Here is a 24,821-nt window from a genome sequence, read left to right on the forward strand (position 1 = left end):
GCAGCAGTGTTTTCTTTGAGAGAGAGACACCACACAGCTCTGACCTTCATACTGAGGGGGAGGTGAGGATAAGGCACCTGGCAACGCATTACAAAGCATCACAATACAAAAATACGCAAAGAAAGTAATATGAATATTAACACATTCAGATTGATATAAATGCGTTTCCTTTCTCTGTCTCTGTGTGTCCTCTGAGAGACGGCTGGGATCTCTATATGTTGGTGGATGTCTCAGGTGGTGGGAGAGATGTTTGGAATCCAAAAAGTGTTGCTACTATGTGGATGAGTGTGGAAATTAAAACCACGTGACAGCTGCTGTTGTCCGTTTTGGTTCAGTGCCTTTAAAGTTGCAAAGAAAAATAAAAAACAAAAATATAGAAATACACACAAAAATACACACACTGTAGATTTAAGGCCCCGTCTACTTAAGTAAAGGTAAATCTACACTACAACACGAAGGGTAGTAGAAGTTACAACACCAACATTTAATTTGGTAGAAAAACACTGACCAGTGATTCATTAGCAAATAATGATAGCATAGTAAAGTAGAAACATGAATAAAACAAGAAAAATAAAGAAAAAGACACTTGCCACAGGGCGTAAGAGCTTTATTGGTGGAAACTGGTGGTCATTTATCTAATCTCACATCAAATGAACAAATTTCCTCTTCCACACTTTCACTTCTTCATCTAGAGCTGCTTGCTTATGCTTCCCTTTTTACGAGTGTGGTATATTTTCAGGCCTTGCACTATACAACAAAGGCCCCCAGTGCTCTTGTCTTATATGATATATAGGAAGCAGTTGTGCGGGATACCAGGGGCCGAAGGGGCCAAAGGGCAAATGTATAGCATATCGGAGCCCCATACAAGGCCTTGACTTCAGCCCAAATGTGAATAACATGTACACTATATAAGGAGGTGTAAGAGCTCGAAAGTCAGGGAACTCACAGATTCGACTCGAGACCTCCGGGCGCTCTAGACGTCCGTCATGACATGTGTTGCTTGTTTGTAATAAACTTCATTATACCAGCAAGAACAGTGTCCGCGGAGCATCCTTCCTCATCACTTCAACAGCACGGTCGCATGAAAGATACGACACGAGTTAGCAGATGTTCTATTTATGTCTGAATGTTCTCTCCTCTTCATTTCCCCTCCGGTCTACTGCAGCAGACAGCAGGTCGCACTATGACCTCCTCGTCACTAAACTCTCCTCAGCAGTAGGCGACTGACATGTGAAGCCACAAGAAGGAAAGGGATGAACAGGAAGGAGGGCAGAGAGGAGAGTGAAGGTGAATACTAAAGATTCATCGCAGCAGGTATTCTCCCCACAATCATTCATGATACAATTCCCATTTATCGTAAAATGTTTTTATTGCTTCTCATTTTGTACCCATCAGATCAGAGGACAACCTTGTAATAACTTTATTGAAATAAAAAAAGGCAATGATTTAAAGATTCACAAGGAACTGAGTTACAGAGACAAACTAGAGCCGATCATATGATTCGTGTGACCGGACAGTCCTCGGGCTGATCCAGGAACAGGGTCTGGAACATGTGGTTGTAGAAGGACGGGTGGTAGAGGCAGGCCCTGGCACAGTCTGGGCTGAAGTTCAACTCCAGGATCTGAGGCTGCATGACTCGCCCACCTGACACAGGATCAGAGCGCACACAAATTAAACGATTAGACAGGACAGAAACGATGGTTGTAAAAGGTGTTAGTATCCTAAACAAAGACATCCACAGGGGAAATAACTGTATATCTACATACACATTAAAATGAAATAACATATTTGATAAATTGTTTAGTCTAAATGATGTGTGAATATACTGTAAATGTCCATCACAAGTTCTGAGAGTCCAGGGAACTTCTATTGTTTGCATGTAGGGGTATGCCCCTTTGTGTCCTTTTATTAGTTTTGTCTTGTTCAACTCAGGACTTTCACCCAGGAGGCCGAGGTTTGTGTTCAGTGTTAAACTAAAAGTCATCGCTAACATTTTTCTATTTTGTCACCTCGGCCTCTGGTCACGCGAGTCATTGGCCAGCCAAGTTAACGTCAACCAAGCTCTTTTCCTAGACCCAAACTTACTGGTTTCACACTATGCATGTGTCGGGAGGAAACTGACATGCCGTCCCTGACACGTCCAAAACTGACTCTAGAAGCTGGGAGCGTCATAGTTTGAAGCGCAGGGCCACTCACCTTAGTAATAATGTGTATGTCTTATCTGGTTTGATTGAAGTCGTGGTAATATAATAAGATGTAAATGCATTATTTTGAAACTAAGTTGTTGATTTAGCAAAAAATGTGGTTTATTCTTAATATTATAAAGCCACTTGTCAGACAGACAACATGTCGCTGTCACGTCTGAAAACGGACCTAAGCCCCTTTTACATAAAAGTCAAGACAAGAATCTTACTTGGTCGGACTTTTGGTAATACCTTCAACACGACACACGTCTGTATTGAACGTCTTCAGATTAAATTAAAGGCTGCGGCAGCAAAAAAGTTTAACGGGCAGAGAGATTAAATGTCTGCACCACCTTCTAACACTGTAACAGATAGAGAAATGGTCTCGCTTCAAGTAATTTTAAGAGAGAAAAATAAGAAAGTACATGTAGTGTTTGTTTGTGTGTGTGTGTGTTGCCAAAAAATAGGAGACCTTTTTGCCAAAAAATAGGAGTACCATGGAGGCAGTTTATGAAATACAGGTGTGTTGTGTGGTGGAAAGAAATCTGTCTCCTAATGTCCAGAGATGAGACTCAATTAGCATTTCTAACGGTTACACATCACCTTGTACGGATTCCGAACAAGCATTTCTAACATTACACATTACCTTACATGGAGTCTTACTGCAAATTTCCATTACAGTTGGGGTTCAGAGGCCCCTTGAAACCCACAACAGCAGAATTTGAGTTGGTTGCTAGAAAACTCTTTAGAAATGATTTGTCCCTAAAAATATATATATTTTTAAAGTTTACTATGTTCAGGAGTATTCATTATTCAAACTGCGACACAAGAAAAACTATTGAGGTGTGTTTCCTCTTCTATTGCCAATGAATGCCCGGTTGTTTCTGGACTTCTTCCATGGGTGGAGCCGATGCAAATGGGATGCGATTTGCAAAATGCAAATGTAGAGTTTAGAAAACCTGAAGTTACCTTGTGCAACCTGGAAAGCAGTTTGTACTTCTACATCAGGTCTCTGTGGACAATTCTTCTTAAAGTAAGAATTTAGTAACCAAAACAGTCTCTTGGCTAACGAGACGTGAGGGTGTAATGGCGATTTGAAGTACAACTCTATGTAAAGGTAATGTGTAGTGTTAGAAAAGCTGTGCGGATTCGTACAAGGTGGTGATGTGTGAGCTTAGGAATGTATGCAGAGGATAACTCCTTATTAGGTGACAACAGAGACTGAACGCCATTGTATATGCCTACAGGGTCGATTGTTTACATCTCGGATAGGCCAGTTGACCACACTATATAAACAGTATGTACAACTGTCTCTTCAGTGTGCTCTTTGCAGATTCTATGTGACGCTGCAAACCGGCACCTCTTCTTGCAAGAATTAAATATGATAAGGTCTCTGTCTCATTTGATCTCTATCTCATTTGATCTTTATTTCAACGGTCAATGAGACTCATCTCGGGACATTAGAAGATAGATTTTTTTTTCCACAACGAGGGGTTGGAACGGAAGAACACAGAAGTCACGGCTGGGTTCATACCCGGGTTTAGGAGTCAAGGTTTGGTGTGAGCTCAGTACAGCGGAGTGTCAAAGACAGACAAAATCCTCCTACTGGGGAAGGAGGTTGCACTTTGCAAACTATTTTCATTATACAAAATAAAGAAACACTTCTTTATTACACTTGATGAGCACTGAGCACTTCAGAGTTGATGGCGAGAGAAAGAAAAAAAACTGATGTCTCTGAGGCTGCCTGTTAATCTCATTAGTGAGCGTTGATGTTTCCACTCTGCCCGTAGTGCACCTGAAATGCTCACCTTCATGTCTGGCATAAGAGTTGTGTCAAACAAATGACGAAGCTAAGAACTTTTGACCTGCATGTGCATGTAACCCATAGAATGTATAGGTTTACCATGAGCTAGATCTCTTGACAACCCCCTCAGCTCTGATGAATAAAAGGAGAAGTAACACTAGGGGAGCAAAGTAGCTTTTATTTCCCCTTGTTTAAAGACTTGAACAACTTTTTATTTTGAAGTGCCCGTGTTCAAATGATTATCTTAAATGGTATAAGTGCTGATTTGCTTCTTAAGAGGGACTAGCATTAGAGGTGTTACGCCGCGGGCCAAACTGACTGCGTGAGCTGCACGTGTGCGCAGCGGAAACGCTTTGGCTGTTCATTTGGCGCCCATGGTAACAAATTAGATCTGCCACACAGCCCCCATGAACGGGGATCCATTGAGAGTCCATCTGGCTGTCTTAATATGACCTTTTATATTGCCGTTTCCACCGTGCACAAAACGAGAACGTACTCTTGCAGTTTGTGCAGAATGCAGCGTTTCATTGCTCGGTACTTCACGAAGGAATGAGTAAACCTCCTGAAGCTCTCTAGAAAACACACACTTTCTCTGTGGAATGGAAGCTAACAACCTTGACAACGACATATTGATTGAGTCACACGCATGCGGACAAATCAAGTCGGATGGAACATGATTAATGCTTGAAGGCGTAAAACAAGTATATTTTTATTAATGTCATTGAAAAATGAATATTGGTTCATTTTAGTGTTTTACAGATATATTTGTTGTGGCTCGGGACACCCAGCTCTAAACCTGGACGTCTGGTCAACGTAGTCTACAGATTCCGGGTGGTGCCTATTTCTCCGTGTGTAGCTCACAGCAAAAACACCGTTAAAACAGTTTGTCCTGGTACATCTATGTATTTATCCTTACATTTAGTTCTACAAAGTTAGGGAAGCAATGTCTAAGTCAAGCCTGCTGCTGCCTTACACATAAAAGTGTTGGAAGAGGCGAAAAGGATGCGAATCAAACTTTGGTCACCGATTACCCGGGTTATTAACGTTAGCACCGAGGTAATAGAGAAAACAATGAACTACAAAGACCAAAAACTAAAATAATAGTAACTAAGATTCTCTCCCTTATGGGGGTGCCAGCCTTTCCTTCATGTGTAGGAGGCAACATTTTCACTCACCACCATCCTGTCTCTCTGCCTGGAGGTTTATAGTTCTTTATTTTGTGTGCACTCTCACACACACACACACACACACACACACACACACACACACACACACACACACACGACCCTGCGCTGCCCATGTACATCCAGAGGTTAACACACACGGACACGGCTTACATAATTACTTATGCTCACTGACATACGAACAGACACATAAGTATGTTTTATGAGGGGCGGCTGTAGCGTAGTGGAGAGCAAGGTAGTTCTCCAATCAGAGGGTCGGTGGTTCGATACCCGGCTTCGGCAGTCGATGTGTCCTTGGGCAAGACACTTAACCCCAAGTTGCTCCCGAAGGCTTGCCATCAGTGTTGCATGAATGTTAGTTAGAGTCAGGCTACCATGCAAGGTGGCACCTTGATGGTAGCCTGTCATCAGTGTGTGAATGGGTGAATGATATGTAATATACTACTGGATTGGATAAAAGCGTCTGCTAAATGACTGTAATGTAATTGTAATGTAATGAGGCTTTGGCGCACGAGGAGCATGTATAATGGCTCTCTTATTAACCTACTATGCTTGTTTGTATAGGAGGGACTGTTCTCTTCCGACGATCCCAGCTCGTTTAGTGATAATTATTCCCCATTTGGCATAGACAGCTGCACAATGTGTTCTCTCATCTATTATCTTCATTGACGTATGTCATCGGGGGATTTCCCATTAAGCACGTGATGTTTGTCATGGATCTGTGAGGTCAACAAGTTAAACCGGATGTTCAGTTCAGGGGCACGCGCATTCACGCGCCTCTCAAGGGGTTCGTTCACGCGCTGTGAACCCATGAGCTGGTCTCTCTCCAGCTATAAATAGGGATGCAGGAGCAGCACTGAACGACTGCACAGAAGAAGGAGGAAGACTTAGACTGAGGGTCAGTGTCATGAAAATCATGTTGTGTGTGAACAACTTATTATCTCTTGAGAAAAGAACACTGTGTGCACTCATGTCTCCTGTTCTTCAAGGTTAACTTAATCTCATAACGTGACTATTGCTGCAAACACAGCAGATGTAGGGAGGTTCCTTTATGTAACCTTCAGAAATGCCTTTAAAGAGTGTGTGCTTAGATGTAAAAAGAAGACAACTTTGTACTGCTGTGCTGACTTGTCTCCTTGCTGCAAGATATTAAAGCTTCCTAAACTCGACTCCAACGACTGTGTGTCTGTGAAGAAAATTCTTACAACAGTCAGAGTTGGGATATGATAGCTGGAGACTGATCTCCGTACTTTGGGACTTTACTCACTTTACAGAGAAATCACAGATAGATTTTTTTATTCTTTGTCTTTGATTTTTCTGAACGGACTTTGAAATAGACTGAAAATAACTTTTGTTTGGCTTCAATAAACCAACAGGAGAGCCAACAGAAAGGATAGGGGTAATAGTGATTTTTAAAATAAGTCTGATTATAATTCGGAGCATCGTGATAAAATACGAATAATAGCAATACCATCCAATTGATATCCCCCTAGAAAAGGTTTCTCTTAGCGGAGGCTATTGAGGCAGGATTGGGTGAGGTCCGCAGGCGAACCGTCTCAGTTGCACGCCGCTGTAAAAAGTACAGGGGTGCGTCGAGACCTTCTCTCTGGGACTCACTATCGGGCCAAGTGGGTGAACTCACATCGAGAGGGGACGGCCTCCGCACCTCTCCCCCTTCTCTCAGTCTCCCACCGGGACCTGTGAAGACTCGCGGGACAACGTAAGTTCCGGGCTGAGGCTGAGTAGGGGTACCCACTCGGGGTGATTTCCCCGGACGACAGGTTGTGGTGAACCTGCTCGTCGCTGGCGAGGACCCTGCAGTTTGGGCACACACTTCTGAGGGTCCCCGTTATCCGTTTTAACAAAAGGTTTATCCCGCCCGGTGCGGGGGACAAAGAATAATCCCAGTGAGCCACACAGCTTGTTTATTGATCAGTTATTGGTATCGGCCGATAGCCTAATCCTGGGAATCGGGACGTAAAAAGTTGGATCGGTGCGTCCCTAGTTTGGGCCCTGGCGACGATCTCCTGAGGCTCAAATTATAACCATAGTGGATGCTTCTCCATCATGCTGATGAATCAAGTAAGGAGAAGAAGGAACGCTCACCATTTTGCCCCGTACTCCACTTCAGCATGAGGTCCACGGCATAGATGGCCCGGGATGACGGGTAGGGACAGACACCACACGGAGCCGGTCGAGACGAGGCGGCCTGGAAGAACTCCCTGAAGCCTTTGAACACCTCTGCCTGGGAGGGGTAGGAAGAGGAAGGAGGTGTTAAAACACTCACATGTGTGTTAACGGTAAAATGTACTGAAATATAATCAAAGAGTGATTGTTGTGAAACACAAATATTATTCATGTAAGAGTATAAGCTGGGAGAGGTATTCCCGTGTGTCTGTATAAAGTCATGGTATTTTACCCAAAACTGTGAGTCCCCCTCACACCAACACGCAACAAAAACAAACCCAACGGATTTTGTGTCGTTGGAGTTTGATTTAATCACAATAGACTACAACTAGTGATTATATATAAATGTTTGAAACTTACATATATGACCAATATGTGAATATAGAGAGGTTTGAATGGTTAAAGATATAAACTGTTTGATTTAGTAAATGACCCAAGTTTCTATTTTTTTTTAAACAGCCGTGCACCAAATAGACTGAAGTCAGGAGAAGAGAAGGTATGCAGGAGCACTGCTGTGAAGCATGCTGAGTCAGCGACTTTCCAAGAGATGTTATGCCAGGAAGAGAGACACATGAAGAGGTCGCAATCCCCAATCAGAAAAGGCAGAGTGCTATTATGTGAGGACTGTAGGCATTAAAAAGACAGAGAGATGTTATTCATGAACAGACGATTGTGTTAAGGGATAGCTCACGCACCTGCAGATCAAAGGAAACAGGGAAGAGCTTACAGTTTAAAAAGGCAGGGACACTATACAAGACCATGTCAAGGAAAAAGTCTGGTCCTATTGTTCCCACAGATCTGGTCCTATTCTACCCAGAGATCTGGTCATTTTCTACCCAGAGATCTGGTCATTTTCTACCCAGAGATCTGGTCATTTTCTACCCACAGATCTGGTCATTTTCTACCCACAGATCTGGTCCTATTCTAACCACAGATCTGGTCATTTTCTACCCAGATCTGGTCCTATTCTAACCACAGATCTGGTCATTTTCTAACCACAGATCTGGTCATTTTCTACCCACAGATCTGGTCATTTTCTACCCACAGATCTGGTCATTTTCTACCCACAGATCTGGTCCTATTCTAACCACAGATCTGGTCCTGTTCTGAACGTTTTACACTCACTTCCACCTCCTTCCATGGATACATTGGGTACTGCTTCTCAAACATGGGGATGAACTCGTCGTAGTGCACCTAGAGACAGAGACACCGGTTTATTGATAGTGCAGAAAATGTGTATTAAAACTGTTTCAAATATTCAGAATCAATAAAATGATACAACAAAGTTCCCAAGCCAGAGTTGAACCGGGCAGGCTGCGTTTGTTCAGTACGCATCTTTGACCACTCGGGCTGGATTATTTTAATTTATGGTGCAAAAGCAGTCACAAGAATGACACAGTCACATGTCATTCTTTCTGAGACATTAAATTTCATGATCAATTTGGTCTACTGATAAAAGAAGACCACAGGGACCAGACCGTGTGCTGGTGACCACAGTATGATTTCACGAAACATAGTTTGCTACAACCAGCTAAGAAGAAATAATACCAGAATAAAAAGGTACCTGCTTCAGCTCCACTCCGTCTGTATAGTTCATGACGGTGAAGTGCTTTTGGTAATCATCGAAATGGTCCAAGGAGAAAGGTCTGGATAGAAGAAACAAACATAGAGTTCACCCTCTATATAAAAACAAATACTTTATCATCACTACATTGTGTGTCTTCATAGACACACCAACAAAATGGGTCGATGGTTTTTCCAGATTGAAATACAGCGCTACCTCTTCAATGGATTGCCATTCATTTTGGTAGAGATGTCCATGGCTCCCAGAGGATCTATCCTTATGACTTTGGCGCAACTCTGACTTTTCTTGTACCACCACCATCAAGTAAAAATTTCAGTTCATAGAATACTTTGTTATATCTATCTTGATGGTTTGGTTTTCTTTACAGTGAAACATTGAAACCACAGATGCAAACCGTTCACAATGTCTTTTAAGCCATTCCAAAACCAACTAATTATTCATTCATATAAACAAATGGGGAGGGATACAGAGCAGTGCTTGTATGATGCCCTTTAAAATGTATTAAATCCAAAAAGATAAATGTAGTAATATCTTACTTATCATAATCTTTCTTCAGTAAAATCAGTCAAAGAGTCACAAAGAGATGAAATAAGAGAATTATTTAGAGAGCATTTAACGTGACCGGGAATTTTACCAACCTGCATCTGACATCATACCCCATCCCTGTTCATTGACGTATGCATTTGTGTGCATATGTATGTCGTACCTATTAGCAAAGCGCAACCAGAAGACGTTGTAGGCATAGAGACGCAGAGGCTGCACAGAGCGCACCATCAGCATGTAGCGAATGTCAAACTTCACCATTCCCACCTCCTCTCTGTTGAACAGCACTGAATCCTCAAGGTACTTACACACCACCTGAGAAAAAAGACACAGAGACACCCGCACAAAGTTGTAGGTAACGAAATAATAACACATCTACAGTATCAGTCAAAAGTTTGGACACACCTTCTCATTCAATGGTTTTTCTTTATTTTTATTTTTTTCTACGTTGTAGATTGATATTGAAGACATCCAAACTATGAAGGAACACATATGGAATGATGTGGTAAACAAACAAATGCTCAACAAACCAGAATATGTTTTATATTTTAGATTCTTCAAAGTAGTTGAATGAGAAGGTGTGTCCAGACTTTTGACTGGTACTGTATGTGTCAGTACTGAAGTTAAGGAGGAATAATTGGTTATGAACCACGCCTAATACTGTATCAGCTCAGAACCATCACGGACCCAATCCTGGACCCCTACAGTTTGCCCACAGAGTTTTTGCTTAGGTGGTTGGGGATTGTGATGCAGCGTCATCCAGAGTAATGAGAACGTTGGGTCGGAGAGAGATGGAGGAGGCATGTCCTTGATAGTTTATTTTGTTGACAGGAGAGCAGACTCCCTAGCAGAGGTGTGATTGTGGGCAGACATGATGGGTGGGGGCATAGACGTTCCATCAGAGGGTAGGGGAGGGGTGTCAAACTGAAAAAAGTAGCAAATTCTGGGATCCCCTGTGGACGAGGGGCAGGCTTGCTGCAGCCCACCAGGAGGGAGGATAATGTGCAGCTGGAAGAAGCCGTTCGGTTTGAGAGAGGCATATATACTCTGCTAAAATCTTGAGCCATTGTTAGACCTCTGAACCATCTGGGACCATTCAGCTGAATTATGACTGTTCAATAAAATACTTAAAGACATTTGAAAGTGTTCACATCATATTTAGACCCAAAGGGAAATTGATAAGTTTAATATCCAAAACAAGCCACTTTAGCACCAATCTGAATAAGAGGTGTGAGCATAAATAGCGAATGACTTCTGTCACTGGATAAATCCTCTCCCTCCAGAATTAAGAAAACTAAATATTTTAAGAAATCTTTGTTTCTAACTCGTCAACTGTTTTGTGTGGTTCATTTCTGAGTGCTTACAGGTAAATGTCCACAACAAGGTGTCATAGCAAGCGACTCATTGGGTGCCAACGGTACAAGTGATTCATGGTTTTAATGTTAATGGTGACCATCTATAGACTAATTATGCTGCTTTCCGAATGAGATTATTATGTACATGGTCGTAAACGAGCTGGTTTCATGGTGTCTGTGTGTGTGTGTGTGTGTGTGTGTGTGTGTGTGTGTGTGTGTGTGTACCTTTGGCGTACTCTCTCTTTGTCTGATGATGTATTCCAGGTTGTTGGTGATGTGTGTGTCCAGGCCACGGGCCAAGTTCCAGGGCTTACAGATCCAGTGGTTATCTTCTCCTCTGAAACACACACCAAGACATCCTTTATGTTGTTCAGTGCTGATCAGACAATCATCATCATCAAGTTTTCAGTTGTATTAAAGTGTTTTAAAATATAACGTTCTAACCTCTGTTGTCTCTGTTGGTAACGCTTGATGAACTGCGGCAGCTCTGATTGGAGGTTGAAGGTCTCTGGTAACCAATCGGGCTGTGAGCCACCTTTGGCTCTGCGGGCCACGGCAGCCATGCAGTCCTTCACGGTGACGATGCTCTCACAGGGAAATTGGTTTAGCATCACATGGGGTCGCTCCTCGCTCAGCTTCCTGTCAGAGAAGAAGACGGGGTCTTGCAGTCCCAAAGTTTGACTTTAACCAATGACTTTAGGGTTTATTGCTTAGAATACTTGATCCACTCCCAAAGGCCAGAGCGGGGGAACATTAGACCAAGCTTACATTACACTGTGTGTTTTAAAACGCACTTTTTGTGAGAGAACAATTTGCATCCAGCAGCGTTTCTAGGTTGTTTTTGTAAAGAACTCTGTCCAAAATGAAAAACTAAACAGCAAGAAAACAGCTATATATAGATATAGAGGAAGTTATGGAACCACAAAGCTATGTGTGGGCAGGGCATCCCATCGGCAGTGACCATAAAAGCAGAGGCCTCTCCTTGAGAGAAAAAAGATCCCATAGAAAGGACAAACCAAGACCAGATGTTAAGCGACTGGTATAGGAAAAAGATTCCGTGTCAAAAATGTATCTTGCAGTAGGCTGGATCTGGTGTGTATAAAAGATCATGTGTTTGAGTGTGTTCTACCGTATCCAGAGCCACCAGGACTGTGTGAGTGTGAGTGTGGCTGACCTGTAGTCTTTGATGTGATTATAGCTCCAAATGATATCAGCCTCCTCCTCCTCCTCAGTCAGCTGGAACCGTGGGTGTGTCAGGTTGTTAGTTACTTGTGACAAGTCGGAGTAAACCCTAAAAAGCAAAGCACAGAATGATGGAGAGATGTGGAAAACATTGAATTGACCACGGCAACGGTCCAACAGGAAAGAAGCGCTTTGATACCTTTATAATACACTTGATAACTTCCTATTACTTTTGGATTATCTCAGTAACAACAACGAAAGAAATGGCAATAAGATTATGTTTTTTCAGGCTGCAGCCTTATTTTGAGATCTACTTATTGAGATGTTGCTTCCTCTTTTTCTGCTTCACATAAAAAAAAAAATAATAGCAACATTTTCACTGAATAAAACATTTTGGCCACGAACGTAAAAGAGGCCATCCTGTGAGACTCCTGTTGTGCCTGGAGGTTTATAGTTCTTTATTTTGTGTGCAGAAGGCCCGTTCACACACACACACACACACACACACACACACACACACACACACACACACACACACACACACACACACACACACACACACACACACACACACACACACACACACACACACACACACACACACACACACACACACACACACACACACACACACACACCTGCAGCTGTGGATTTTTCGATGTTCCCACCGTCATCGGGGGAATTGAGTCTGTGAGGTTAACAAGTTCAGCCACGCACGTTCATGCGCCTCCCTAAGGGTCCGTTCACGCGCCGTGAACCCATCAGCTGGTCTCTCTCCAGCTATAAATAGAGATGCCGGACAGCATCGAGACAGGAGACTTAGACTGAGGTTAGTGTTGGTGTATGTGGGATGACCGCTGTAGAACGATCTCCGTACTTTGGGACTTTGCTCACTTAACTGTGAAACCACCGAAAGATTTTCTAGCCCTGCTTTGATTTTTGTAAACCTTTTGTACTTTGCTATATGCTGAAAATAACTTTTGTGTAAGCGTAAGCTTGAAAACCTTCATTCTTCAATTTTTTCTCTGTCCGTGCCTCCTCCGGGACCTGAGGAAGGGTCTCCTTCAAAGGAGGACGCTCAGCCCCTGGGTGAGTTGAAGGACATCCACACCACGGCAACACTACTGATCAACCTTCACCCAATATTTATTTTCACTGAACAGATCCTGAACGCATCTTAATGTCACAGAACGGAACCTTCATTTGTTAGCGGTTAGCGGTCCTGTCAATTTAAACCTTCTTATAAACAGTCTATGATTTAAACACAGATTAGTTGTTTACAATGTAACATTATCAGAGATCAGAGACTAGAAAAGCATAAAGGATGTCATGATCTCATATTTTACTGAATATTGGAGCATAACGATTGTCAGTAAAACTTTATTTCACACTGTGATGGTTAACATTAAACTGTCATTATTCCTCAGTTCACATATGTGCTGAGCCGTGAGGGGGATCAGTACGGATCACAGATCGAAAGCCGTCTGTTACACCACTACTAATAACTCAACGCCGTTCCCTGAACTCCGTTACTCTCCAAGCCCGCACAGACAGACAACCTCATGCTCCTTCCTGCAAGTTAAGGAAGGTAAAGCTTTTAAAAAGACCATGTGAATTTTTCAGAAAAATCTTAATTATTGACACCATCTGGTGGCCATTAAGTGAACTGCAGTCATAATCCTGAAAGCAATAATCCATGTGACCGAGTGTAAATGTTGCCTTTGTGCCGAGAACACAGCAGCCAGAACAATGGAGAGAGACACATTTTAAATAAAACCAGGTCCAGACTGACCAGGTGCATAGGCTTTCTTGGAGAGGGATTTTAACATGGTACAGATGTGTGTTTTGGATTGAGTAAACCCGTCTGTCAGTGCTGCCGGTGTTTTCAAAAGACGGGCTATCCTTTCGGGAATCTCTCCCCTCGGCCCCTTTAAGTTGTAGGTGCCATGCTCTGCTGCTCTCCCCCCTATCCAGGCATCTGAATTCTTCACCTCCCCAACTACACTCATGCATGGAGAGTACGCCGCAGGAGGCCAGCTTTATAGAGGTGGGAAAAAAATATGGGGCCAAACAGACCTCTTTCTGGATAATCCCCTTTCCATTAAAGGACCGCCTTCAAAGCATCCCTTGGTTCCATCCATCCATCCATTTCCTTCCGCTTATCCGGGGCAGCAAGCTAAGGAGGGTCCTCCAGACGTCCTTCTCCCCAGCAACACTTTCCAGCTCCTCCTGGGGAACCCCGAGGCATTCCCAGGCCAGACGAGATATATAATCTCTCCAGCCTGTTCTGGGTCTACCCCGGGGCCTCTTACCAGTTGGACGTGCCTGGAAAACCTCTAAAGGGAGGCGTCCAGGAGGCATCCTGATCAGATGCCCGAGCCACCTCAGCTGGCCCCTTTCGACACGAAGGAGCAGCGGCTCTACTCCGAGCTCCCTCCGGATGTCTGAGCTCCTCACCCTATCTCTAAGGCTGAGCCCAGCCACCCTACAAAGGAAGCTCATTTCGGCCGCTTGTATTCGCGATCTCATTCTTTCGGTCACTACCCAAAGCTCATGACCATAGGTGAGGGTTGGAACGTAGATGGACTGGTAAATCGAGAGCTTTGCCTTACGGCTCAGCTCCTTCTTCACCAAAACGGTCCGGTACAACGCCTGCATCACTGCTGACGCTGCACCGAACCGCCTGTCCATCTCCCGCTCCATTTTACCCTCACTCGTGAATAAGATCCCGAGATACTTGAACTCCTCGCTTGGGGCAGTGACTCACTCCCAACCCAGAGGGTGCAATCCAGCGTTTTCCGGAAGAGAACCATGGCCTCAGACTTGGAGGTACTGACTCTCATCCCGACGGCTTCACACTCGGCTGTGAACCGCCCCAGTGCGTGCTGAAGGTCACGTTCTGAAGAAGCCAACAGAACCACATCATCTGCAAAAAGCAGGGATGTGATTCTGAGGTCCACAAACCGGAAACTCTCCTCCACCCGGCTGCGCCTTGAAATCCTGTCCATGAAAATCACAAACAGGATTGGTGACAATGGGCAGCCCCGGCGGAGGCCAACACGCACTGGGAACAAGCTCGACTTTGTGCCGAGTATCCGGACACAGCTCTCACTTTGGTCATAGAAGGACCGAATGGCTCGTAGTAACGAACCAGGTACCCCATATTCCCGCAGTACCCCCACAGGACTCCCCGAGGGACACGGTTGAAGGCCTTCTCCAAGTCCACAAAACACATGTAGACTGGATGAGCAAACTCCCATGCACCCTCCAACAGACCTGCAAGGGTAAAGAGTTGGTCCGCTGTTCCACGTCCAGGACGGAATCCGCATTGCTCCTCCTGAATCCGAGGTTCGACAATCGGACGGAGCCTCCTTTCCAGCACCCTGGAGTAAACTTTCCCGGGGAGGCTGAGCAGTGCGATAGCCCTATAATTGGAGCACACTCTCCGGTCCCCCTTTTTGAAAATGGGAACCACCACCCCGGTCTGCCACTCCACAGGCACTGTACCCGACTTCCACGCGACAGTGAAGAGACATGTCAACCAAGACAGCCCAACAATGTCCAGAGCCTTTAGCATCTCCGGTCGAATCTCATCCACTCCTGGCGCTTTGCCGCTGAAGAGCTTTTTAACTACCTCAACGACCTCCGCCAGGCATATGGACGAGTCTTCCCCTGAGTCTTCAGACTCTGCCTCTTCCACAGAGGACGTGTTGGATGGCTTCTCCATGGCCTCGCCGAACTCCTCCCACACCCGGGTTTTTGCCTCAGCAACCGCCGCAGCTGCAGCCCTTCTGGCCAACCGGTACCTACCTGCTGATTCAGGAGACCCCTCGGCCAACCAAGCCCGAAAGGCCTCCTTCATCAGCTTGACGGCCTCCTTCACCACTGGTGTCCACCAGCGGGTTCTTGGATTGCCGCCACGACAGGCACCGATCGCCTTCCGACCACAACTCCTAGCAGCAGCTTCCACAATGGAGGATTTGAACATGGCCCACTCGGATTCCATGTCCCCAGCCTCCCCCGGGATGCACGAGAAATTATTCCGGAGGTGGGAGTTGAAGACCTTGCGGACAGGATCCTCAGCCAGACGTTCCCAGTTCACCCTCACTACACGTTTGGGTTTACCGGGTCTATCCGGCAGCCTCCCCCGCCACCTGATCCAACTCACCACCAGGTGGTGATCAGTTGACAGCTCTGCTCCTCTCTCCTCCCTTAAGTTCCAGACGCATGAAAAATGTAAGCAGTTACAATGAATGTCAGAGTGAGGGACACATTAAGGCCTGGACAGGAGGGCCAGGAGCATGCATCGTTTATTAGTGCAGTGGTTCCTAATCCTTTTTTTTCTCCTTGAAGCCCCTCCTACTGTTATTAAAGAAAAGCTGACTATTTATCTCTGTGGAGCTCCATTAAAGAGCTGCTGGGTGAGACACTTACTTTAGGATTTTGTCCTCGGGTACAGTGTAGGGTTGGATTTCCACAGGAAGCTGCTCCTTGTTCTCTAACGCAATGGCCTTGAGAAGCAGACACAGAGGACAGTGATGACCAAACAGCCTCTTGTAATGAGTGACGCTCCAGACAACTTTAAAAAAGAACAATGAAACGCCACACAAAGTCAGAGTTCCTATTTGTGAGCTCGGGGCAAATCCGTCGACCCCGACCTCACAAAGAAGCAGTCATCTGATCTCGATGGAAGCACACATTGTAAATATTAATCATCACCTATGAAGGAAAGTTAAGCATATTCGCCTGTATTTCATTTAAATAATACTTACTATACTACTCATATAGTACAACCTTTTCTGCACGTAAACTGATGTCAGAATACATTGCCATGTTGATAGTAAGCTGGGTCCGCTACACTGTCTCTGAAGGTCATCTCCTCTGCACGATAACTGTGTGTACACTTTCAAAGATACATCAGTTTGGCGTCCTGCACCTGGAACGCTTGAAGGGCACTCCAAATAGTCTAGAACACTGCATTAAAGTGTTCATTCAAAAATAAATCCCTGGTGCCTACTGGAGGAGTAGAAAATGAGAGATGTGAAACAGGGTTGTTCCTTTTTTTCTAATTATGATGTGTGTTTGTCTGCATCTGTCCTGCATGCAGCATTTTCATGTCCACAGGTCTACAACAAGTCCACACATGATGCGTTCAGGCACAGCATTGAGTGTCGGTCACCAACATTTTTGCGAGCAAATATTTTGGGAAAAAATAATCTAAAATGTTTATCATTACTTTCATTACGTTTGGGTTTGTGCAAATAGCTGACTCTTACGCAATGGAAATATTCTAGGCGTGTTGTGGTTTTCACACCTGGCGAGCAAGTACGAAGCGTGCCTCGTGTAACCTTTAGCCATTGTAGAAGTGCTATCTTAAAGTGTTTTTTTACTTTTTATTCATTCTCTTCTATCAAAGATTATGTAACAAGTTTTACCCAATGATGTGACAATGATTATTTGTTTTACTTATATGGACCAGGAGGTAAAAGAAGCGCCAAGAAAGAGGTGGCTGGTTTTCGGTCTTCTTAAACTAGAGGTCTTGGTCCTTCTTTGGGCTCCTTGGCTTTTTGACTTGGTTCTTTAGGTCTTTGGACATTTTTAGGTTTTGAACCTTTGACATTTTGTCTTTTCTCTTCTTTTTATATTTTACATTTTTGTATCCACATATCTTCCTATTATTGTAAAAACCAAATAAAACTGGATTGTATTTTGTACACTCCAACCAAAGTCCCGTCTCGCTCATCTCTGAGGGTACCTTCGTAGTCTCCTAAAGGTAAGAGAGCCCTTCCTCTGGGATAGGCTGACACTAGTAAATGATTTGAACAAAAATTTAAAAGAACACACCTGATACAAGCTAAGGTTAAGGAGATGTTGTTCAGTATTATGTGATTTACTAACTTGGTTGGCTCAGAAGGTTTTGATGCTCTGTATGATTATTGTGCATGATGTTGCAGTTTGATTATTGTGCTTAAGACATTAGCTGTTGTGTTTACAGTGAAGCAATAGGAGTCAGATTGGTATCCAAATTGAGGGTTTTAGGGCCAGGGGCCTGAAGCTGCTCTTCATAACCAAGCGAGGTTCCCTACCACACGGGTTCCTCCTCCAGCGGTGGCCCTTTTAAACAGGGTCCATCCTGGAGTAGTGCCAGTCCTCCTACACCTATTGCACACACACACACACACACACACACATCTAAATCCGTTGATATCCGGCTGTCAGAGAGACCAACTTCTTAGCCTGAAATAAGCGATACGGCGGTGGCTAGTGTATTAAGTTATCCTGGCTTTTGCCCCCCTAAGCAGGCTAAGACGGTTCTGCTTGTAGATTATGGGGGGTGCCTTCGTTACCTAGGTCAGAGGTCACGGAACAAGCCGTCTCTCAGTGACTTACCACCATTGGGAGAGGGTATCGGTTACGCAGCGTAGTCTGCACACCTTTTCAATTTAAAAAACAAAATGTATTTAAGATGTTAATATAAGAATGATTTTGACCATTATTTCAGCTTTTTTTGTTTTTGGTTCGTTATGTATCATGTCAACTCTGTCCGTCACCTTGTCTTTTCTTAGACATTCCTCCCCTGTTCTCTTTATTGTTGTCCCGCCTATAAAGTCAGTGCTGTTTTGTTTTTGCACCAAGAAAAAAAAAGAAAAAAAAAGAAAACAGTCAGTCTTTAGTGTGTCCATCTGAGTAAAAAACAAGTGAGGAATAGCGAACACTGATCTTGATGATAGAGTACGAAACTTCTCCTGAATGAATCACAAAACCTCATCGTTTAAGAACAACTCTTGTTTGTGGAACCCAAATCTGTTCAACATAAATAAATACATGTGTGTTGGGGGTTCTTTCTGCATTCAAACAATCTAAAAAGTTTCTGAACCAGGACTTGAGGAACAAGAAGCAGAATTGTAAACAAAATATGTTTGTGTTCCTTGAACCTCAGTAATAGTCCTCCTCACCTCGTAGTACGAGTCCGGGGGCTCAGTCGTGTCACTGCTGACCCCTTCTAGATCAGAGGGTTTCCATGGTAACAGACGGCATCGCCTCACCAGTGGGTCCGTCTCTCCGTATGTATAGTCGCGGGTCACTTCATCTGTGGAAATAGTATAAATGGGGGAAGGATTCCTGGCTTTATATTGTGGGGGCAACTGCCATAAAAGTAACAGAAGGGTTCCTGTTCTGTGGAAGAACTAGCAGAGGGTTTACTAACTGGTAACAGAGCGGCCAAAGCTGATAAGACACTTCCTTGGCCCAGAGGGAGTGTGAACAGAGGAGGAGACACGAGATAAGACCTCAGTGAGGTACAAAGAGCTTCTCACAGGGCTGCACTGCGCTCTGAACATTAAGAACGTGGCTCTGTGGAATTCTAAAAAAAAAATGCTTATCCTTTAGAATCCTTACTTACTTAATTTGCACTATTTATAAAACATGTATATATATGTAACTTAAAACTCAGGGATCAGATCAGATCAGCACAGAAGAAAAAAGGGAGCAAATATTACTTTTACAGATGACCTCATAACATTTTTTTCCACCAATGGCAATTGTGGATCGTCAGTGATCCCTATTGGCCGATGCAGATTTTTTGTTTTGTTTTGTCCAAATAATCATCTCAACCTCTAAGAAGTGTAAACTTTAAACATTGTTAAATTCAATCCTCTAACTTTGTTACTTTTTTTTTTTATTTAAAGGGATTATTGCCATAAAAATACATCATTTAAATGATTAGGAAATAAACCATTGTAAATTTATTGCAAAAGAAAAAATCCTGGAATAAGCTGTATTAATTATGTTTTATAAGCTACTTAGAGCCAGTGTTGGTAAGTTAAGTGGGTCATAATTCATCTCTAATATCTATATTATGTTGCTGTGAAAACTTCTCCTTCAGACAAGAAGATTTATTCAAGTTTCTTACCAACATTTACATTTTACAAGGTTGCATTTGAACACATCATGATAACGTTATAATTCACCTTGGCCCAATACTCATATTCACTTAACATCTGCGACTAGAAAGCATTAATGCTGATGTCCTGATCGCATATTTTTACTGAAAATCAGCCGATGACATCTGCAGTAACACTTTACTTCACACTATGATAGTAACAGTTCAACACCACTACTAACGCATTTGTTTTCAGTCTACTGTTGGTCATTCATGCTTTTTATATATATTTTTGTATAATATTTATGTTCTTCACTACTTGTGTTCAGGCCGGTCTATCCTTTACCTTTATCTGTCCGGATTTGTTCTTCCTAGCTGTTCTTGCACATCAAGACACACATACCAACTGTGTGTGTGTGTGTGTGTGTGTGTGTGTGTGTGTGTGTGTGTGTGTGTGTGTGTGTGTGTGTGTCTGCTCTCACCTCCTTCCTGCAGGTCCTGTAGAGGCCAGAGCACAGAGTAGGCCAGCCCTCCCTGGACGTAGAAGAAGGGCGCCATGCTGCAGCTGGGCTGGTCGGAGTGCTGCACCCGGGAGCCGAACTCATCCACGATGTACCACACGGGAACCTTATCCTCAGGAGACTGGACAAGGAAACACAGCATGAGGAGAAGAGTGAAGAGGAGGAGGACAGAGAGAGAGCAATGTGCAATGTGCTTTTACGTCTGCAAATGTGCTTTTCCTCCTCTGAGCTTGACGGGCTGAGCTGTCATATTTTTCTCTCTCTGTTAAGTTCTCTGTAGAGTTCAACTGATGAATTAATCAATCCACTGTACAATACTACAATTATTCTGTTTGTTTATATAATATTTTAGTCATTGTGGATTTTTAAAGCTTTTTTGTACTTATTTATTATTCTTTACTGTGTTATTACTTATTTATAATACTTGTTTTGATCTTGTTTTTTTTACTACGTCTCTTGTTTGCACTATCCTCTCTGCTGCTGTAATCCTGCAAATTTCCCCCGCTGCGGGACTAATAAAGGATTATCTTATTTTACCTTAAACAATTGACCTAAGAACTACAAGTGAACAAATTGACGCCCGGCCTTTAGAGGAAACAGCAGGAAACAAAGCGCTCCGTGGTTTTCACTGTCTCCGTGTGGGTTTCTTTCACTCATTAGTGAGGAATCCCACCTATTTGTTTGGAGCATGTGGCCAGGTCTTGCACATTGCACTTTAAAAGCCAAGGAGATCAAAGTTATTACAATTCATCATCTGGGGAGCATGAATGTCTGAACCATATTTCACTGCAATCTATCCAATCATTGGGGAGATTCAGTCTGGACCAAAAGGGACCTGTGACAGAGACTGCCATCCCTATCACTGACAGTTACACAGTGGTTGTCTAATGGATCTAGTAGACTTAATGATGTCATGCAGAGACACACACCATGCAACCTGTGGGACCGCCACAATAAAAGGAAGTGTGGTTAGATAGACTGAGAGGGTGGATCGTGTTCTCTGACGTACCCCCTGGGAGAGATTATAAGTCTGGTTGTACTTCCACATGTGCTCCATCACCAGCTCCACCGTGTCAGGGTCAGGGGCCTCGCCATGGAAGTCCACCCCCATGAGGGCGGCCATCCTGGGCAGCAGGCCGGGGATCTGCTCCAGCTGCTGGCGGGCGTGGTCCACGCGGTACGTCCAGGCGTGATCCACCAGGTAGACACTGCAGGCAGCGCAGGAGGAAGATGGGCAGGTCAGAAGGTCATTGTAAAAACACAATTCAAGGTGTATTTTTATTCAAATTAATATATAAATATCCATCAGATGCTAATTTGTGACAGTTTCAGCACTTTTTCAACAATAGGGTTTGAATAGAGGACCAACTTCAAGGATCCTATTGACCCAGAGCAGAGCCTGGCAGTCGGTGTGAGGTAAATTGTCATATAGCCTGAGATACTATAAGATATTTCATTGAGTTTCCTGTAGAGGAAAAAAATGATCATTTAATGTATAACCTTTGTATTAAGTGTGACTCTCTGTGTTATACTGTTTTTGTGGCCTGCGCGAAAGCATGACCGGCTCCCTTTCCGCTTGAACTATGCTCAAACCTCTGATGTCTGGCTCCCTTTATGAACTGTCTTTCTTAATACAATGCCTGATCTGTATACCACACTGACGTGCTAAATGATGGAAGGTTGAAATATAGCCTAGCCTGTACATTAACCTTTTCTTGTGTGTCTGAGACAAGAGTGTGCCTTCATTTGGGAAATGTCCTGTTCTTCATTAAGCGATGTCTCTTTGTTCTATATTAAGTATGTCTATCCCTTCATTGAATCTAACTATTGACTCTTTGTTCTTATGCATATAATAACCCTGGTGAAGATGCACTCAGGACCGATTCCTCGGCAGTCGCTGACTGTCACTTTGTTGGTTTCGGTCCTTTTGGTCCTTCGGGGGGGGACCAAAAGGACCAGTACTGAAAAGGAGAGTACTGAAAAGGTTAAAGAGACAAGGGTACTGGTTGCCATTTATGCAAGCAATGGTGGAGGAAGTATCCGCTCAAAACAATGAGCAAATAAGCATAACAACACCAGTGGGACACATCCCAGTCCCAGAAGGGCCATTCAAACACTCAGTCATACACTATGTGGACATGATAACATCAGCATATAGAAAGCGCTACATGTTAGTGGTAATTAATCGATTCAGCCGCTGAGTGGAAGCGGCTCCATCAAAAAAAAACCTAGGAGCTGAAACTGTTTTCTGACAAAAGGAAGTTATCCCACGATTTGGCATACCATCAGAAATAAGCTCAGATAATGGTTGAGCATTTGTGCAGAAAGTAGGCAAGGGGATTTTACAGCAGTTGAGAATCAAACAGAGGTTGGGGCCCGTGTACCACCCGCAAAGTCAAGGTTCAGTGGAAGGAAGCATGGGGCAGGAGAGACTGTGAGCATGCAGATCAACGCTTGTCACATGACCTCTTTCCAGCCAATCAGGCTCAACGGTGTTGATGAACGTCAGCCGGGCTGACATTCTTTTTTTTGAAGAGAGTTTGCACCACAGTTAACTAAACTGCAGCACTCATGTGACATAATGGTAGAGATTGAGAAAATAAATGTAATACACGTAGGGTAAGCATTAATACATACAACTAAGTCAGGTCCATCTCCCTTTAAATATCACTTTAAATAACGATGTTTTTATCACAATAATTATTATATACTCATATTGTTATATAATTAATTTATTCATGATCTAGTCGTCCATCCATCCATCTTCCGTAACTGCTTATCCAGTTAAGGGTCGCGGGGGTGCTGGAGCTGTCAATCCCAGCTGTCAATGGTTGATTTAGGCAGGGTTCACCTGGACAGGTCGCCAGCCTATCACAGGGCAGACATATATGGACAGACAACCACTCACACTCACATCCACACCTACGGGCAATTTAGAGTCTTCAATGCACCTAAGCTGCATGTCTTTGGACTGTGGGAGGAAGCTGGAGAACCCGGAGAGAACCCACGCTGACATGGGGAGAACATGCATTACATTACATTACAGTCATTTAGCAGACGCTTTTATCCAAAGCGACTTACAGGAAGTGTATTCAACATAGGTATTCAAGAGAACTACTAGTCACCAGAAGTCATAAGTGCATCTCCTTTCTTAAACAAGCATCTCAAAGCATAAGCCAGAGCAAAAGTATAGTGCAGAGGCAGATTACTATGAAAACAATAATTGCAACAGACTAATCCGAATATAGTAAGTGCTACAAACTACTACGAATAGGATAAGTGCACATGCAAACTCCACACAGAAGGTTGTCCAGCCCGGGAATTGAACCCGGGCCCCTCTTGCTGTGAGGCGACAGTGCTAACCACTACACCACCGTGCAGCATGATCTAGTTGTGTTTCTTTTAATTGATTCAATAAAATACAGCTGAATCCTTCTGTCAACAGGGGGTTTGTGGCCGATGGCGCCCTCACCTGGTCGGCTCGGAGGCTTGCAGCCCACTTTCCTGGGTCACAACCACTTTACAGCGGATCACTGCGCCAGGATTGTCCTTCTTGTCCTTCTTGTCCTTGTCCTCCTCCTCTTCTTCTTCTTGTTGGAACTGCATGATTCCAAAAACTTCCCCCGCGTCGTAAATCTAGGGCATGCAACAATGTTTTTCTTTTTGTAATAAATAGTGCATAAACAGCATTTGTTTCAATTGTCAAAAGTTTCTTCCCATCGGATTGTTGAAGCACATGTAACGTCACACACACACACACACACACACACACACACACACACACACACACACACACACACAGTGAAACAACTAAAAAGTTATTTAAATAATATCATGAATAGTGGCTACAATACATGCAGAGCTGAACCCAGGAACATGTACATTTGGTAAAGTAAATAGTTTTATCTGACGTGAATGAAGGAGAGGTGTAACTATCGCGGTTTTTTGTTTTTCAAGCGAGTTTTGCACAACTCCTTGTAAGCTACGGGGGCCTTACAGTTCACAGACATTAATGTAACTTAAGCTCAGGTCTTGTTATTTTACATAAACGGGTACATTTGTCATGGAAGCAGGATTTTCCCAGTCATGTGCTTTTCGGTTCGCCGGGTGTGTTGCTGAGCAGGAGACCGACCTCGTTGGTGATTTTGCGGTGCAGGCTCCTCCAGTAGGTCGGGGGTATCCGGGAGGACTGCAGGGCCCCGGCGTGAAGAGCCACAAACCCTCTGAACTCCTCGTCCTCGTCTCCATTTATAATTACGGCGTCTGTTGACATGACTACAGTCGAGTATCACGCACATGGATGTCCACTGTGCAAACCCGGAAGCGGGGTTTGACAGATGAGGCAGCAGTGCATTGTGGGAGAGCTTTAAAGGGCGCTTGTACTTGTTCTTTCCC

The 24,821-nt window shown here is 43.8% G+C and overlaps 1 protein-coding gene across 1 annotated transcript; it reads right to left on the minus strand.

The window, feature by feature from the left end:
- Nucleotides 1–638: 638 nt before the first annotated feature.
- Nucleotides 639–24,751, minus strand: ttll12 (tubulin tyrosine ligase-like family, member 12). Its single transcript, XM_054624542.1, has 14 exons — nt 24,559–24,751; nt 23,899–24,062; nt 21,436–21,634; nt 20,388–20,547; nt 18,980–19,113; nt 16,458–16,534; nt 12,016–12,132; nt 11,286–11,480; nt 11,067–11,178; nt 9,650–9,801; nt 8,923–9,004; nt 8,484–8,552; nt 7,278–7,416; nt 639–1,644 (listed from the first exon to the last, which is right to left on the minus strand). Exons 1-14 carry the CDS (start codon nt 24,697–24,699, stop codon nt 1,493–1,495), a joined length of 1,893 nt encoding a protein of 630 aa, XP_054480517.1. The 5' UTR covers nt 24,700–24,751; the 3' UTR covers nt 639–1,492.
- Between the last annotated feature and the right edge of the window lie 70 nt (nt 24,752–24,821).

Source organism: Anoplopoma fimbria, chromosome 23, assembly GCF_027596085.1.
Source record: "Anoplopoma fimbria isolate UVic2021 breed Golden Eagle Sablefish chromosome 23, Afim_UVic_2022, whole genome shotgun sequence".
Classification (NCBI taxonomy): domain Eukaryota; kingdom Metazoa; phylum Chordata; class Actinopteri; order Perciformes; family Anoplopomatidae; genus Anoplopoma; species Anoplopoma fimbria.

Excerpts from the sequence above, each read along its gene's own strand:
- ttll12 (XM_054624542.1), bottom strand. The coding sequence starts at position 24,699 with ATGTCAACAGACGCCGTAATTATAAATGGAGACGAGGACGAGGAGTTC. Across the intron at positions 20,548-21,435 it reads CTTATAATCTCTCCCAGGGG|TCTCCTGAGGATAAGGTTCC; the intron begins GTACGTCAGAGA and ends TTCCTTGTCCAG. Across the intron at positions 1,645-7,277 it reads GTGGAGTACGGGGCAAAATG|GTGGGCGAGTCATGCAGCCT; the intron begins GTGAGCGTTCCT and ends ATCCTGTGTCAG.